General features: G+C 36.1%; 1 protein-coding gene across 1 annotated transcript in view; it reads left to right on the forward strand.

The window, feature by feature from the left end:
- LOC145673857 (uncharacterized) overlaps positions 1-19829 on the forward strand; it is a 57897-nt gene that overhangs the window by 24757 nt on the left and 13311 nt on the right. The window contains exon 2 of the mRNA XM_081743635.1: positions 7584-7645. Coding sequence (XP_081599761.1) covers positions 7584-7645 — 62 coding nt within the window. The remainder of the gene's footprint in view (positions 1-7583; positions 7646-19829) is intronic.

Genomic DNA, 19829 nt, shown 5'->3' on the forward strand with positions numbered 1-19829 from the left:
TTACAAATTTCATCTTCAGGCATGTTAATTTCTAAAACATTTAATGTACTTAATTTCTCTTGTAAAAAGTTTAATAAATTTTCATTTTCTTGCATTACTCTATATAATGATACCTTCATAAATTCCGTATTAATCAAGGGTGTGACAAATTTTAATAATAATGAATGACAAATATGACCCCAATCTGTAGTTATTGTTAACAAGCGCTGTAACTCTTCATAAGCTTGCTTCCTACACCTCTGTAAACTCGATACTAAAATCGCCTCTACGGGAGCAATTTCCTTTACTATTAACATATCAAGTTTCAAAAGAAAATGACATACTAACATACCATCTGTTCCATCTATTACCGGTATATCATATATTTGCTTTTCTAAAGAATTAAAAATACTTTGCGAAAATTGTTTTTGAAAGTTACAGGTTATGGGAGCTCGCAACACTGCTTGTCTATTTTCATGAACAGGTGCATGTGGGAACGACAAGAAATTCCCCCCTCTCTGATTTTCCTGCCCTTCACACCTACGACCTTCTATCTCATCGTCAAATGAAATAAGGGGAGGGTCAGCTACTGCGACTCTGTTATTACGTAACATACTACCCCTAGCTTCATATGCCGCTTGCCAATGACTCATTTTTTTTTTTTCTAATGGTACCAATAACCGAAAGATTTATATACTTAATGAAATTAATTTCTTTCCTTTTATCCAGCTTACAAATAGTAGACTAATACAAATTTTATTTTCGTTTTTCTTGTTTTTAATCACACCCAGATTCGAAATCCACTTTTTATTTCCCTCACGCATTAAGGTTTAAGTTCCGAGATTGAAACATGAGGTAATTTATATTTATATGTAGCGGCAGTCTTGTTACCAAGTAATCCACTACCTATGAAAGGGTATTTTAGGATTCCCCTTAATGCGGAGTAGGTTGGGCAAGTAATCCTTTTTGTGAAAATTATAAATATACTTCAACTCGAACAATTTATTGTATAATTTCTTCAACATTTAAATAAATTCAACAATAACAATATAACTGCGCTAACACAAAACAACATTGCTCAATATTAACTTGAACCCTTTCCCAATTTGAATAGTAGTCCGGAAATTTTTATACATTCGCATTCCACTACTTTATATTCTAAATTAATTTTACTGGTTGTACTTTTGACAGGTTTCATATATCAAATATCTACACAAATTAAATTTAATCCCCAAATATAACAATATATATTAAATTAGTGACCATAGACATACACTCACCAAAAAGTTGTAACAGTTGGGCCGAAATGGAAAGAAAAAAAAATAGATTAAAATTTTGTACTTACAATTTCCTGACGAGCTGCATATCAATGGCACTTACATACATTTACACTTAATTAATCCGGCTACTTTCTGTGTAGGAGCATTATTATCTAAACACTATTCCGAAATCACATTTAACTAGTTATCAATTTAACGGACACAATTTCTAAGCTCCTACCCCTGCTTACCTCATGTTTCAATCTAAAGAAAACGTAATAGGTACGGGTAGAATACAAAAGATAGATGGCGTTTTAGTCACTTCGAACAAACGAATATCAGAACCATGACATTGACCTACAGAGCCAATGTTTCCATATACAAGTTTATTTATCTAATCAGCTGATCGAGAGTTTTCAAGTTCTTTTTTTTTTTTTTTTTTCAACTCGAACTTCTTTGAAATGTCCCAAAACTACATGAGCTGACATAAATTATTGAGCACTTCCTGTAGGGCTACAATGATTAAATTTGGCATGATTGTAGCTTTCCGGAACTAATCCACAGGAAAATTGTCAAAAGTGAATATTTTTAATTTTTAGGGGGTCTAAAGAGGGGATGAAAAATTTCCCCATGTTATTTAAATGGACCTTTTTTTGGACTTATAATCTCATGTTTTAGGTACTTAGAATTGGAATAGAAACTTGAAATTCGGTATGCTTACACATTTTCGTTAGCACTACCTAAGTAAATCAGTAAAAGTAAAAAGTTCCGACCTTAGAGTGGTTTTATAGGGAACTGAAAAATCTTTCCCATGTTATTTATATGGGACACCTTTTACACCCTCAAATTATTGAGCACTTCCTGCAGGGCTACAATGATTAAATTTGACATGATTATAGCTTTTCGGGAAAAACCCACAGGAAAATTGCCAAAATTGAATATTTTTAATTTTTAGGGGGTCTAAAGAGGGGATGAAGAATTTTCCCATGTTATTTAAATGAGACTTTTTCTGGACCTATAATCTCATGTTTTAGGTACTTAGAATTGGAATAAAAACTTCAAATTCGGTATGCTTGTACGTTTTTGTTAGCTTTACCTAAGTGAATCATCACAAATAAAAATTTCTAACCGTAAAGTGGTTTTATGGGGAACTGAAAAATCTTTCCAATGTTATTTATATGGGACGTCTTCTATACCCCAAAATGTTTAGACACTTCCGGCAAGATTAGAATGATGAAATTTGGCATGATTGTAGCCTTCAAGGACTAACCGACAGAAAAATTGCCAAAAGTAAAAAATTCCAACTTTAGAGTGGTTTTATAGGGAACTGAAAAATCTTTCCAATGTTATTTATATGGGACACCTTTTACACCCTCAAATTATTGAGCACTTCCTGCAGGGCTACAATGATTAAATTTGACATGATTATAGCTCTTCGGGACAAACCCACAGGAAAATTGCCAAAAGTGAATATTTTTAATTTTTAGGGGGTCTAAAGAGGGGATGAAGAATTTTCCCATGTTATTTAAATGAGACTTTTTCTGGACCTATAATCTCATGTTTTAGGTACTTAGAATTGGAATAAAAACTTCAAATTCGGTATGCTTGTACGTTTTTGTTAGCTTTACCTAAGTGAATCATCACAAATAAAAATTTCTAAACGTAAAGTGGTTTTATGGGGAACTGAAAAATCTTTCCAATGTTATTTATATGGGACGTCTTCTATACCCCAAAATGTTTAGACACTTCCGGCAAGATTAGAATGATGAAATTTGGCATGATTGTAGCCTTCCCGGACTAACCGACAGAAAAATTGCCAAAAGTAAAAAATTCCAACTTTAGAGTGGTTTTATAGGGAACTGAAAAATCTTTCCAATGTTATTTATATGGGACACCTTTTACACCCTCAAATTATTGAGCACTTCCTGCAGGGCTACAATGATTAAATTTGACATGATTATAGCTTTTCGAGACAAACCCACAGGAAAATTGCCAAAAGTGAATATTTTTAATTTGTAGGGGGTCTAAAAAGGGGATGAAGAATTTCCCCATGTTATTTAAATGAGACTTTTTCTGGACCTATAATTTCATGTTTTAGGTACTTAGAATTGGAATAAAAACTTCAAATTCGGCGTGCTTGTACGTTTTCCTTAGCTTTACTTAACTGAATCATCACAAATAAAAATTTCTAAACGTAAAGTGGTTTTATGGGGAACTGAAAAATCTTTCCAATGTTATTTATATGGGACGTCTTCTATACCCCAAAATGTTTAGACACTTCCGGCAAGATTAGAATGATGAAATTTGGCATGATTGTAGCCTTCCCGGACTAACCGACAGAAAAATTGCCAAAAGTAAAAAATTCCAACTTTAGAGTGTTTTTATAGGGAACTGAAAAATCTTTTCAATGTTATTTATATGGGACACCTTTTACACCCTCAAATTATTGAGCACTTCCTGCAGGGCTACAATGATTAAATTTGACATGATTATAGCTTTTCGGGACAAACCCACAGGAAAATTGCTAAAAGTGAATATTTTTAATTTTTAGGGGGTCTAAAGACGGGATATAGAATTTCCCCATGTTATTTAAATGAGACTTTTTCTGGACCTATAATCTCATGTTTTAGGTTCTTAGAATTGGAATAAAAACTTCAAATTCGGTATGCTTGTACGTTTTTGTTAGCTTTACCCAAGTGAATCATCAGACATGAAAATTTCTAACCGTAAAGTGGTTTCATGGGGAACTGAAAAATCTTTCCAATGTTATTTATATGGGACGTCTTCTATACCCCAAAATGTTTAGGCACTTCTGGCAAGATTAGAATGATGAAATTTGGCATGATTGTAGCCTTCAAGGACTAACCGACAGAAAAATTGCCAAAAGTAAAAAATTCCAACTTTAGAGTGTTTTTATAGGGAACTGAAAAATCTTTTCAATGTTATTTATATTTGACACCTTTTACACCCTCAAATTATTGAGCACTTCCTGCAGGGCTACAATGATTAAATTTGACATGATTATAGCCTTTTGAGACAAACCCACAGGAAAATTGCCAAAAGTGAATATTTTTAATTTTTAGGGGGTCTAAAGAGGGGATGAAGAATTTCCCCAAGTTATTTAAATGAGACTTTTTCTGGAACTATAATCTCATGTTTTAGGTACTTAGAATTGGAATAAAAACTTCAAATTCGGTATGCTTGTACGTTTTGTTAGATTTACGTAAGTGAATCATCAGAAATGAAAATTTCTAACCGTAAAGTGGTTTCATGGGGAACTGAAAAATCTTTCCAATGTTACTTCCAATGTTATTTATATGGGACGTCTTCTGAGTGACGTATTCGCTCACGGCCAACTGTACGTCGCACTTGGACGTGTCCGATCAAGGGATTCAGTTATGTTACTGGTTCTGAAAGAGTAACTGAAAAAACCGCTTTTGTAAAGAATGTTGTATACCCACAACTTCTACGATAGTTCCTTTTAGTGAGTGACAGCTATGGAATTACCCAGGGAACAACACCGTTGGACTTTCATTTCGAAGTATGATACATGTCTGCTGCAAAAATTCCTTTTCACTTATACTTGATAGTAACATAAGAGTCTACACAAAAAGAAATCCCTTTAAGCTTCTTTATGGAGAATCCTTGGTGCCTGTGCAAATACAAATCATATTGAACTTCATTTTCACACTATGATACGAACCTTCCCAGACACAAATACCACTTACGTTCCAGTTTTTTTAGTATAGGAAAGACATGACGAAGCAAAAGCTTCCATTCAAAGGAGTATGCGTGTAGCAGGATACCACAGGGTTGGTGTGGAAATACTACAAAGTTACAAGAAAAAGAATCGACTTTTGTCTTACAAATATGCAAGAGTTATGGTCGAACAAAAATCCCAGATTTCTTTTTTGAAAATTATAAATAAGAAAAAAACCTCTGAAAATGAGAATCCAACATCATCATTCATTATATAATAAGTCGATAAATTGTGGTTGACAAAACAAAGGTTGCTATAAAAAAATAAACTGTGAGTTATTAAGCAGAGTATTAAGGAGCAAAGGATGATAAATATGAGATCTGGGGATGTTGGGCCGATTTAAGGAAACATTAAGAATAAATGCACGAACACATGACATGCGAGGCCGTAGGCCAAGCAAACACGGGGGTGTGGGGGCGAAGCCCCCAGCTGGCCAAAGGCTAGTCTATCTTATAAAATTGAAAGTGTCTATGTTTGTGACTCTTAATCTCTTGAACTGCCTGATCGATCTCGATCAAATTTTTGACACAGTTGAGTTTTGAACCTGAGAAGTTTTTTTTTTTTTTTTTTCGTTTCACTTTGAGGGTAGATCTTAGGGTTGGAGGAGAGGAAATAAATGAAAATGAATGAAACTTAACTCTTGAACCACCAGACCGATCTCGATCAACTTAGTTAAACTTTCAACATATATAAGGTTCGGACCTGGGATGTTTTCTTCATTTCGCTTTTACAGTGAAACAGGGTAGGGGAAGGGGGAGATATATGTAAAAAGAAAAGTAAAATTAAAAGTGACTGTCTTTGTGACTTCATCACGCTTAAACCACACAACCGATCTTAACCAAACTTTCAACATAGATGAGGTTCATGCATGAGGTGGTTTTTAATAAATCATATCACTTTAACGGTAGAAGTTAGGGGCGGGGAGGGAAGAGACCTATACTAATAAATAAAATTTAATACCTCTTGAACCACCCGAACGATCTCGATCAAATTTTCAGCATAGATGAGGTTCGGGGCTGGAAAGTTTTATATATATATATATATATATATATATATTCACTTTGACGGTAGAACCTAGGGAGGGAAGGGGAATATTTATATACAAAAATAAATAAAACTTAACTCTTGAATCATCCAACCAATCTCGATAAATTTTCAACATGGATGACGTTCGGAGGTGAGATAATTTTTGTCATTTAACTTTGACAGTGCAACGTAGAGGACGTGGAAAGGTATATGTATAGAAGAAAGTGACTGTATTTATGACTTCATCACTCTTGAAAGAACTGACCGATCTCGATCAAATTTACAACCTAAATGAAGTTTAAACCTGAGAATTTTTGTCATATCACTTTGACGTTGTGACTTAAAGGTGGAGAGAGAAGATGCATTTAAAAATGGTCGATAATGACCGATATTAATTTCCAATTCATAGTTTTCGTGGTCATTGGGATGAACAGTTACACTTTTGATGCCGTTAAATCCGAATTCCTCCCCGCAACTTGGGGAGGAGGAATATATATAAAAATGTTCGAAATGACCAATATCAGTTTCGAATTCATAGTTTTCGGGGTCGCTGTGACTGATGCCGTGCCCCGCAACATGGGGAAGAGACAAGGGTATATAAAAATGATCGAAAATTACCGATATCAAAGAGCTCTTTAGTAGTCATAAAAAGTGACTCACTAACGGAACATATTACTATTTTTTTTATTATTATTAATTTAACCCAGTGAAGTCGGTAACTGATGCTAGTACATACTGAATTCAGTTTACTTTTCAATTTCGAACCCAATTAGCTAACACACAAGACAGCTATGACATCTTTCCATCTTCAGGATTAAAACCCCTCTTTTGCAATGTAAGGAGTTATATTACCGCCACATACTAAGTAACACAAGTTACAACCTATTTATGTACGAATAACATCACAAAACTTAAATTGGTAGTATTCATACTAAATTAGGGGTATATTCAAGTAAAAATGTTTCATTTTGGAGGTATAAGCTAGCGAAAATACGAAAAGAAAAAAATATGTAGCATCCCAGTTAGAAAAGGAAAAAAAACTACTTTCAGATAGTATTAAATAAATATACATTTTGTCTTATTGTCATTCATTTGTTTGTGTATTTTTAGAATCTTGTGAGGCTTTTGTAACAAATTTTACGAGTCTTAAGAAATTCCTCAAGGATGTAAGAATTTAAAGGAGAAGAGTAATTTTGTGTAAATTTTTCATGATTCACAAATACGGTTGATTAGGTAGAACTTTAACTAGTTCTTTTATAATTTCTGAAATTTCAGAAGTCTCATAATTTTCAAGCTCGAATGTTTCAAAAACTAATTTTTCGAACTTACCTTACCTTACCACAAATAGCACGTTCGAAAGGATAGTTTTTAATTCAATATTAATTATATAATTATTTATCCTTTCATCTTAGATATAGATTCGTTTTCAGAAGTTGGTGGTTAATTTAATATGGGATGTATATTGTGTACTAGAAGTTAAATTTGATTTTTTTAAGGGGGAAAAATATTATCACTTATTAGAAAAGAAAAAAACAATAATTTATTATTTTTCTTCTCAGATTCTTCTTCTTCTGTTCCTGGTGTTAGTTCTTGAAACAGAGGCGGATGATAAGCAAAAAGGGTAAGGAACATTTGCTATACTATTTCAGAATTACAGGTATTAATCTCTTCCATAGTATGTTGCTAAATACATGTAAAGGAAAAACTGGGAATATTTTCCAATAGTAAGACCTTCTGTGAAACGGGAAAGAAAAATAATTGAATCGTTGAGTTCGAAAACCAGTCATCTCCATCGAAGCTAATTTTGAGAAGAGTGACAAACAAACCTAAATTAGTCAATATATATCTGACATATAGGGTTATTTTCATTTTTGAAAAGTAGACAAACGTCAGTTCTACGGTCCGAAAATGAAAACAGCGTTATATGCCAGATGCATATTGACTAATTTAGTTTTGTTTGTCACTCTTCTCAAATTAGCTCCGATAGAGATGACTGGTTTTCGAACTCAATGATTCAGTTAATCATTCAAGCAGTTGTGATATGTTAATATGTCATATGGTACGAAACACAGTGAGTTCGACGTATGTGGTCGTCCGACGTAGCTAAATTTTCACTTAACTCTCGTGATATCTTCTCAGTTTTTATTGGTGTGATTTTGAAGAATTTTAAAATTTGAGTGGACTGAAGGAGACATTTAGATACGATAAACAAACAAAGAAAACAAGCACTTGAGTGGTAAATGTATTGTATACACATTTCAAATGTATTCAACACTTTTTACTCGTTTATTTAGTGTTTTTTCTTTCTCTTTTAAACATAAAAGGTTACATTTTTTGAAATTCTTGCTTAAATTTTTCTGTTGTAAATAACAATGGGAATTATTTTTATATTCTATTCGATACAATAGATAACATTTCGAAATAGTTCTTGGAATTTTCTCACGCTTTGGGTTTAATTAAAGAAGTATAAATACAAATCCGTATCAATTTAATTGAAACGCCTGAAGCTGAAATCACATTAGGTTAACAAGTACGGTAATTGTTACAAGACACATTAGACTCCCCACTCCTACCTGCTAAGGATGGGCACGAGCCAGTTCGAGTGAGTTTTCTTTGATTCTCGACTCGATTCGAAACATACATCTTTAAGCTCAACCGGAAAACTCGACTAGGAAAAAATCTTCCAACTCGACTCGGATTAGGGTCGAGTTTCAAGTCGAGTGGAGCCAAAACGAGCCATATACTGTGAGTAATTTCAAGTATTCTATATGGACAATATAATTATTATCAATAATACTACTACAACTTTATTATTATTATTATTATTATTATTATTATTATTATTATTATTATTATTATTATTATTATTATTATTATTATTATTATTATTATTATTATTATTATTATAACAATGTATATAAACATGAAAGATAGGCGGCTTGTTTTTGAATACTAAAAGCTAGTTGACTGCCGACTTCGGTAGTCATGAACTCTAGGAAGCAAGGATCACGAGGTTCTGTATTTGGGATCCGGAAGAATAAGTATTCGGGCTTCAGCCAAAAACTTAAAAGCTATAGGGCGCCGGCCTAACATTTCAAAACTGCTCGGACCGGGTTTAGGGTTGTTGGCCCGAGTGAGCCGTTCTAAGCCGATGGTTCATCCCAACCTAGGCGAACAGAGCTAATGGCTCACCTTAAACGATCCGGCTGCAGCCATCGACTCAATTGGGGATCATCGATGGCTCATCCCAACCATGCCGGCTCGAGCTGTTTCCTCAGTTGAACCGAGTCGAGCAGGTTGACATCAATACTCGGGTTGAGCTGCTTTCGCTCAAAAATTCGACCGTGCAGGTCTCAGTCTTGATGATAAGAACTACAGTAATACTTATATTGGTGCCCACGAGATTTGAGGCTGTCTCGTAATGAAAATCTATTGTCGTCTCGTTATCTAAACGAGACGAGATGCGAGTAGTGTCCCCTCTCGTGAGCAACAATAACAGAATTCTACAATACTACTTACATTTCTCATGACTTTTGCTTTGCAATCTAATCAGGCCATGATTTTAAAACGAGCTAAACAAGTTAGCCATTTATCAAACTTGACTCGACTCGAAACTCGACCTCAAAAACAGTGACTCGACTCGAGAAAATTAAATTTGACTCGACTGGGAACTCGACTCGTGCCCATCTCTACTCCCAACCTAAACTTCTGGCCTACAGCTTAAGATGGCATCCAAACCGGATGAAATTCCAGCAGGAATGGAAACCGCATACGCAAACCACGTAGAATCACGGGAGCTCCACGCATACACACACAATTACAGAAAGACAGACATATAGAGTAGATCAATTCTACAGAAATCCCTTTGAATTTTGAAACTAGGGTATAGTTGTACAGCGGGGGACACTTCTAAATGGTACACCTTAGCCGTAAATCTCCATATGGCTGTACCATTTAGAAGTGTCCCCCGCTGTACATGTAGGTGTGTATTTTTCAACCAGAAGTATTGTTGCAGCTGTCATACGGAAAATTGAACATTGATCTTTACTGAATTGAGAAATGTCATTTAAAGGAAAGTTAGGAAGATTTTTCAACGTTCAATAATAAGCTAATATTCATTTCCTTCTAGAGTCAATTGCGTTACTATTTATGACCGGAAGACTTTTTTTTTTTTTAAGTCCTGCTTCTTTGCAAAAGTTAAAATACAAGACTGGAGTATGATGCATTCGTGCGATACTCGTAGTAGTAAATATTCGCCACCAGAGGCGCTGTAAAGCAAGAAGCTGCATTGCACATCCTCTGACGGGAAGGTTAGAAACTACGTAATGAAGCGTATTCTTAATACATTTTATACGGATTAAACCTGATAACTTCCAGCAAATCGAGATTTTTTCTTGGTATGTGTTCCACTAGCAACTCCAGAGTACTTCTATAGGTGGAAAGTAATATCTGCAATGACGGTGAAAATGACCTCTAGGCCTCTCCAAATAAGTTTGTGGTGGACAACATCGTGCCTGTAGGTTTTCTCAGGGTACTTCCGTTTCCTCCCGGATTCTCATTCCACCAACGCTCGTCAGTCGCTTGCCTGAGTTATCAGTCCTCCTCAGCCTAGCGGGCCTAACGGGCATAGAGAAGTGTACGTCACTTACTTTATGAGTTATTTTGTATCACAACATACTTTAGGGTAGTATGCTTATAATTTAGTAGTGAATTCCTGAAGAGATCTGAAACTTCTATCTTGTTCGTGCAACTTCAGAAGCATAAATACTTCGGTGTTCTCCCATTGAAATAATTAAGAAAATAGTCTGAAATCGATTGTAAAATGAGGTGAAGTGACTATCCAAAAGCGAACTATTCACTAATTTATAGGGATGAACACGAGCGAGTTCGAGCGAGTTTTCTTTAAAACTCGACCCGAAAAGAAAAAGACATTTTTTTAGTTCGACTCGAGAACTCGGCTGGAAAAAAAAATCCTCCAACTCGAGTCGAAACTCGACTCCAATTCAGGTCGAGTTTCAAATGGAGTCGAGTCAAAAACGAGCCAAATCGAGCCAAATCCTGTGTATAGTTTCAAGTATTCTACATAAACAATATAATTGTTATCAATGATGCTACTACTACTCTACTACTACAACTAATTATATTATTATTATTATTATTATTATTATTATTATTATTATTATTATTATTATTATTATTATTATTATTAAAAACATGAATGATAGGCGGTTGTACCTGAATACTAAAAACTAGTTGACTGCCGACCTCGGTAGTCGTGAAGTTTAGGAATGAAGAAAATCATTCACTAAGTTGGGGGTTTGAGTTTCGGATGAACAAGTATTCGGGCTCGAGCCAAATGTTAAAGGTTATAGGGCGCCGGTCAAACATGTTCAAAACTGCTCGGCCCGGGTTTACGCTTGTCAACAACTCGAGTGGCTCTGCTCACAGCTCATTCACAATAGAGCCGGCTTGAGCCGATGACTTACCTGAGACAAACCGAAACGAGCTGATGGGCAACCAAAACCGAGCAGGCTCGAGCCGGGGGCTCAGTTGAACACAGTCGAGCCGAGTCGATTGACTCGTTTCAACCAAGTCGATGGCTCATCCCAACCGAGCCAGCTCAAGCCATCGGCTAAATTGAGCCGAGCCCATTTGCTCATACCAATCGATCCGGCTCGAGCTGTTCGCTCAGTTGAACTGAGCCAAGTCTTTTTACATCACTACCCGTGTTGGGCTTCTGTTTGGGCTCAAGAATACGACCGTGTAGGTCTCAACCCTGATAGCAAGAACTATATACTTAGATTGGTGCTCACGACATTTGATGCTGTCTCGTTATGAAAATCTACTGTTGTCTCGTTATAGAGACGAGACGAGATGCGAGCAATGCCCCATGTCGTGTGCAACACAAAAAATATTCCACATTACTGCTTGCTTACATTTGTCATGGCTTTCGCTTTGCAGTCTAATTAGGCCATGATTTCAAAGCCAGCTGAACGAGCGAGCCATTTATCGAACTCGACTCGACTCGAAACACTACCTCAAAAACAGTGAGTCGGCTCGGAACTCGAATCGAGAAAATTACCTTTCACTTGACTCGAAACTCGAGTCGAGTTTTTAGCTCGACTCGTGCCCATCAACACTAATTTCATAATTTTCGAGGAGAGCACGGCGCCTAAATGATAAAGCGCTTAGTCCTAGTGCGTAGGGTCTGTAGTTCGATCCCCGGTCAAGAAAGTTTTTGGTGGACAACATCGTTTCCGAAGTTTTTCGCTGGATATTCGTGTTTCCTCCCACATTCTCATTCCTCCAATTATTCGATCATCATACACTTCCTTCAATTGTCATCTCCCTTAGCATAAGTGGTAGAGCGTTCACCTCTGGTGCTTGGGGTCCCGTGTTCAATCCCAGCCGCCGCCAAGTGAACTTTGTGGTGGACAAACACCGTGTGCGTGCGTTTCATCGGGGTTCCCCCCTTTCCTCCCACTTTCTTCATTCTACCATATGATTCATTACTCATCATTACCGTCTCCTTTTGCCTAACCGGCATAACCGTGGGACGTAAAACTCAAAGATTTCATTTCAGTTTTCCCTTAGGATAAAAAGAATAATTTAAGAGATGTAGAAGAAAAATCAAGTAATAAACATAAAAGAGCTGATATTGCTAACTTATTTATTCAAGCTCGATATTGAATTTTATAAAAAGGATTACCATCTTCCAGGGGCGTAAATAAGGGCCCCGCCGACCCCGCATTGCGGGGGGACCTCAAGACGTCAGCCACCCCCCAAATCGTGAAGTTGGACGTAGAGAAGGGGCCCCGTTCCACGCTGTCTGCGTGAGGGCCCCCAAGCCTTTAGTTACACCACTGCCATTTTCCATCTGCAAGTGCATTTGGTCTATCTTTCACTAACATATTAGATTATTATAGGTGTTTAAAGAAAAAAAATAAAGAGAGATAACGATTTTGCATTTGTAGTGTTTAGGTTTTTCTGAGTGCACTTTTCCTACTTTCGTTGTCTATGATGGGGTAGTATACTTCAAACCGTGGCTGTTAAGATTTGTTCTTTCTGGAGAAACGGGGTAGGGTAATGATGGTATTCCACGGGGCGGCAAATTGCCTAGAACCTGCCCTACTCAGAAGGATTACATGTAATCAATTGACTTTAGTTGAGTCCTGAGTGGTAAGCACATTGACTCCGGTAGCAGTGTTTCCGACTCTTTATACAACTTAATTTAGCACCTTTCACATTTTCCTTACAACATTTACCATATACCAGAACTAAAGAAACTACCAAAAGCATACTGAGACACCAGTTACTATTTTGTTTGTTGAAATCAAACATTATGTAAATTTTTCCCGATAAGTTCAGTACTTACAAGTTTTTTGCAGAAGGAAAATGTATGTATTCATAAGATCAATACAACAAATAGAGTAAGGAAGACGTTGACATGGCAAAATTTTTACCCTGGCAAAGTGACTTTTGTCCCCCCCCCCTTCGTACTCCTTTCCGATATTTAACATTTTATTACAGTGATGTTAATATTTAAACCCATTTTAAAATATATATATATATATATATATATATATATATATATATATATATATATATATATATATATATATATATATATTAATACTCAGACGATATAGGTATATTGAGTACTTAAAAAGGTACATATGATATTAATTACATTGTGTTTATTATTATTATTATTATTATTATTATTATTATTATTATTATTATTATTATTATTATTATTATTATTATTATTATTATTATTCATGCACCGATATGTATAAACAAAAACAATGTCGAACAGCATTTATTGAATACTACTTTATTAATTTTTACTTTTGATTGTTATTGAAATCTTGTAGCTGAAGTTATGAAACAATTAAAATTTTTAAAACACGCATCAGCTGATTGTTTTAATTTTCTTCGCACGTCGTGCGTAGAAAATTTAAATCAGCTGGTTAGTGCATCACGCTGAATTTCAGGCGGCAATTACGAACGGCTCAACATTACACGTGTGCTGCTAATTTGTATGCTGTTTCTATAATTCACGATTCAATTAATAATAATAATAATAATAATAATAATAATAATAATAATAATAATAATAATAATAATAATAATAATAATAATACATTTTTGAGGTGGAGTTAAAGTGGGAAACCCTACTTTGGGATCGGCACAGACTGGCATCGGTCGAATTGATTTTAATGAATTCAAATTTTATATTGGGTGAATATAATGCGATAAGTTTACCTCAGTTCATGCAAAATTTACCTTGTCTTTGTATTCGTCAAACAGTAATTCTATACTTGATCTTCCACCCATTCTTTTCTGAATAGGTCGTGGATAATATGTAATGAAATTCCCATGTTATGAGAAATACCATTTTGAAAGAGTAACATATATAAAATCCAATAACATTTATTGCCTGGGAAAAGTTTACAAAGAACATGATCCGCTATGAACAATAGCTTATCCTCCTCTATTCTTTCTTCTACATGCCATGTCTCTATTTCTCGATACGTCCCCTTCCCCCTGGTACTATGAAACTCTTTTCTTCTATGGTGGAATGGAAAATGATGGTGTAATTGCCGCTAAACTAACTAACTCTATGGCCTATGGAACCCGGAGGTTCAATGCCGCGTTCACAAAAGCTCTCCACTGACTTCTATCCTTAGCTAGTTGGATCCAGTTTCTACTTTGTATTCCTACCTCTGCGAGATCCATCTTAATATTATCCTCCCATCTGCGCCTAGGTCTTCCTAATGGTCGTTTTCCTATGGGTCTACCAGTCAAGACTTTGAAAGCGTTTTTACTTTCTTCCATTCTAGCTACATGACCTGCCCACCTAAGCCTCCTAGACTTGACGACCCTAACAATGTTGGGTAAACCGTATAAACTATGTAGTTTCTCGTTATGAAGCTTCCGCCATTCTCCATTCTCGTTCCTCTTGGGTCCGAATATTCTTCTCAGGATCCTGTTCTCAAATACTTTCAGTCTATGTTCTTCCCTCAGAGTAAGCGACCATGTTTCGCAACCATACAGAACAACAGGCATGATTATCGTTTTATATATTTTAAGCTTCAAAGTCCTCGACAGAATTCGCGACGACAAGAGATTTTGAACCAAATAGTAACACGAATTCCCTGCTTTTAGTCGGCATTTAATTTCTTCGTGAATATTGTAATTGCCGCTACTTTACAAAATTATTAATCAAAACAAGTCAGTTGGAAACAGGTTATAAAATTTACTCGTTTTGGCGCCCCCTCACTGTTGCGTGCTGGGCAGTCGCCCGGGTTACCCGGCTCTTGGTTAGCCTCTGGACATTGACAAGATTATTAAACAACGTTTTAAATAATAAAAAAAAAAAAACGACTGATGGTTTTGAGAAATATCTGGAAATTGTATAAATTGTATATCATAGAGTCAGCAAGCCTAGATATAACGCATTCAAGAAGTGTGCAGTTATAGCTGTATTAAACAGAAGTAAACTTGTTCATGTCATTAATTCTACTACGAGGGAGGATCAGAAACTTAGGTTGCAAGGCCGATTTTTCTGGAGTTTCACCTGTTATAGAGGAATGAGGAGTGGGTGGTAAATTTTAATACATGAAGTTGGCAACTGTGCAGAGTTTCAGCTACCTGCCCTTTATCACGCTAGTTATATGTAAACACAAATGGCGACTCGTTTGCAAAACTAGTTTCGCGAAGAGGTCCGCTCAGTTATTCGATTCATATGAGCGAAACATGTAACCGCTGCTGAAATTCACAGCAGCTGAGAGAGGTTTACGGATAGCCTATAACGTATCATAAACATGTCGCAGAATGGTGTTGAAAGGCGCCATCTTTCTTACGTACCCGTACAGTGGCGGCGTAAGGGCGGGGCGAGCGGTGCCACCGCCCCGGGCCCCACTTTGCGGGGGCCCCCGGACGGTAGGTAAAAAATAATTACTAAAGAAACTTGTTAGCGTGAGGTACAAGGGCCGTCAAGGTTTATTATTCACAGCTTCCCTAAAAGTAAAAGTAAATATTGATTAATTGTCAATCAATATTACACCAAATAATAGATGAAACAACAAAAACATCTGTCTAATAAAACTAATCAGTGCCGGATTTCCGTCTAAGCTAAAGAACATATAGGTTAGGACCTCACTCTCTTGGGGACCTGCAAGTTTTATTATCTTGTGGGCTCCCAAAGAAATTTAAAGGAAAAGCTGAATGTAAGTGAAAAAATAATAATACAAACGTTTCACTCTCTTGGGAGCCCCAAAAATAATTAAAGAAAAAATCTGAATGTAGGAGGAAAGTAAGTAAAATCAGTTTCACTGTTGGGGCCCTAAAGAAATTCAAAGGAAAAAAGTATGGATTAAAATATGAATAAAATAAAAATTTCACTCTGTTCAATTACTTCAGAGAAATTTAAAAGAAAAATCTGAGCAGTGACGACGCCAGAGGGGGGCAAGGGGGGCGAGCGCCCCCCCCTGGTGACTACTTCTGCCCCCCTGACTGCCATCTAGACTGCCCCCCCAGACTCTTACAATCATAAATCATTCTACATATAGTATTTTATATCAGTATCATAACCAATTTCATTGACAAATTGTAGTCTACTTTCCATGCATTTACTATGTGGCAGATTAGACCTCAAGGTTTCTTTGAGCGTCTGGTATGAACGCATATTTCTGTTTTCTAATTTAGCGCCTTTTCCGGTAAATTTTAGTTACAGTTCTTTCTTATGAATTTTAATTACTGTGCCTAGCGAACAATAGTAGATTTCGTCGACTTCTTTTCTTCTCATTGGATCAACTTCGATTAGAAACAAAAGAAAGGTAAAACCAATTACATAACATGTTTGTATTTATCCAGTTTTGAAGTTTTCAGTTTCATATTTTGTTTTATTTAAAGGTTTTATACTTCTATTACCTGGAACATTATTCTCGGCTTTCAATATTCGGAGGATGGGCTTATAACAGCTTAATTTGCGACTACCAGGGCTTAATTTTTTGAAGGAAAAAAAAAAGTTGTGTTGTCCCTTCCTCCAAATGATGATAATAATAAATGTATGGAATTAAATCGATTATTTATTTAGCTCCCAATAAAACGTATTTTCAGAGTGTTGATCTTTAGTTAGTAATGGTATGCACTAGTGCTCCCTTACTTATTTTGTTTCAAAGTACTGACATGACGTCTACCATATTGACTAGAAATGTACGTGGAGCTGCTGAAAAATTCGTAGCCCAACCCAGTGCATGTGGAATGGTGAAGTTTTACTTCTTCTACACTTCCCCCGAGAGTCAATATACTACCTTGTACAGTGCTCCAGTTCTGCAGAAGTTTTAAAAATCTGGAGACTTCCTCGCACCACTGTTCGTAACACTACCCTTATCAGATCTAGAGTTCAATCAGATCTAAGTTTAGGAAATAAATACAGGCAATAGTTAGACGGAACTAAATCTGGGGAATAAGGATGATGATCTAGACATTGAAATCCTAGATTATGCAATGCTAATTGTGTTCGCAGGGGTTCGATGGACAGGTGTATTCTCTTAAAGGAACACAATTCCTTTCTTTTCATTTTCCGCGGTGTTGAACTTTGATTTTTTTCTTTCAGTTTTGTGAGTAATGTAGAGATTCTGAATTAAATATCTGGCCGTTGCGGAGGTAGTCTATGAGTACGACTAGAGATGCGCACGAGGCGAGTCGAGACAGGATTTTCCTGACAAAATTCGAGTCGAGACATGGCTCTTCCAATAGAAAAATATACATTTTTCGAGTCGAGACATCACTTTTACAGCACATTTTCGAGACGAGACAGCCATAAATCTTGTCTCGTGCGCATCCCTGTACGACTCTATATTTATCCCAGAAGAATGTTGCAAACTGTTTTTCAACCTACTTCTGTGTCTTGAACTTCTTGCGAGGGAGAAATGAGTGCTACTACTCCATTGACTGTTGTTTATTTTCAGGATCATAGTGGAACAACCATATTTCGTTCATGGTTAATATTCGTGAGCGAAATGATCAGTATTACATTCAAATTGGAAGAAGACTTCTCTTAATGCCGTCACTCTTTTATTCTCCTGGCAGATTTTTTGGGAACCCATTGTGTCAAGAACTTGCACATACCCAAGCCATTCTGAATTATACTACAGACGCGTTCCAAAGAAATGCCCACAATCTCTGACACAAGTTTTACTGAGACGGTAAAAACTGGGGAAGGGGGTTGCAGCCAGACCTCAGACTATAATAAGTATATCGTGAGTTTACTATACACTTTAAAAAGTGTATAAATAATAGCTTAAATTCTTTTTATCAGTCAAAAACTAGGGTGGCGTAGGAACCCCGGCCCCAGGTTATATCTACCATTGGCTGAAATGCTTCAATTTTCAAGAATAATGTCACAAATTGCATGCATGATTTCGGGAACAGTCACTGGATGTGAAGTCATCCTGGATGTAAAGCATAATTTGTTGAGAAACCGCAACGTTTGAACTAAGCCATTACTTCTTCACCACTGTATATAATGGAGGGGAGTCCCGTAGTGTTTCACTGATTTTCTCATTAATTTACTTTGGTGACTATCGTTGGTGGAACAAAAATGTTATAATAGTTGTGATCTGGATGTTCGTGAAATTCGCTGTTTGGGCACACATAATCACTTCAGAGGCCTGAGAAAGCAATAAGAATTTCATTATTATGAAAATTTGTTTTCATTATTAATATGAAAATTTGTTGAAAACTTGTTTTTCAAAACTACAGTTTCATCTTTCTACCTAGTACCTACACTCCTTCTGGGTTGGATTACGAGATTTTCAGCAGCATATAGTACCAGACGAATTTGTTACTTGTAGCAAACGCGAAAGTAATTCAATTTAGGTTTCAAAAGTTGCATTGAAAAATATTTCATGTGCAGACGTTACTTATTTGTTAGTTACAAATTTTACTTGAAATAAGTTTATCATATAGGCCTAATATAAAAACAACAACGAAATACACAATGTAAAGTAAGTCAAACATAATAAATGTCATTTTTGGTGTGGAAAATAGCCGCCTCCCCGAAAATGTATCTGCCCCTCCTTTGCCCCCCTAGGAACTTACAGCTGGCGTCGTCACTGAATCTGAGTGTAGATTAAAATATAGTAAAAGAAAAGTCGAAGTATAGGGGAGAGGGGGGCATTGGTACACGGGGCACATTTGTACGAGTTAGATATTTTTCCACTGTGAAGAGGTAAATGGACAACAGTTTGGTGTTGGCAACATTGGTGAAAAACGAACATCGTGAGGCACAGTTGTTGGATCAACATCCTTGTGTTGGATGGACGCAGCGTTATTTTCTCTGTGCAGAAAAAAAAAACTTGATTTCTTAGAGCAAAAGTAAGTTTTCACTTTTGTCTTTGTAAGCTTATATTTGTAATAAGCACTGGATTTTTGAAAACTTACTTATGTCGCATGAAAGTGTAATTCTTTACAAATAATTTCATTTATGTTAAATTGCCCTGCCTGGAGTAATTTTTCAGTTATAGGAATTAATGATCCTGAAGTTCAGTTGGGGCACAGTAGTACACATGCATGTGGGGTGGATTGGTACGGGCCAACGTGCCCCCACTGCTCTGTACCAATCTACCCCTTCCATTTGTAACTATAAAAGTAGACTACTCTTTGTGCATTTCTCACGTATCACAATTTTCATTGTGATTAACATCAAGTAGAAAAAGTTACTAATAATAAAAGGCACATGCCTAACAAAATCAACCTCAAATATATATTTGTAGATGGATGCTAAAAGCCAG

This window comes from Thermobia domestica, chromosome 17 (assembly GCF_964235325.1).
Source record: "Thermobia domestica chromosome 17, izTheDome1.hap1.1, whole genome shotgun sequence".
Lineage (NCBI taxonomy): Eukaryota > Metazoa > Arthropoda > Insecta > Zygentoma > Lepismatidae > Thermobia > Thermobia domestica.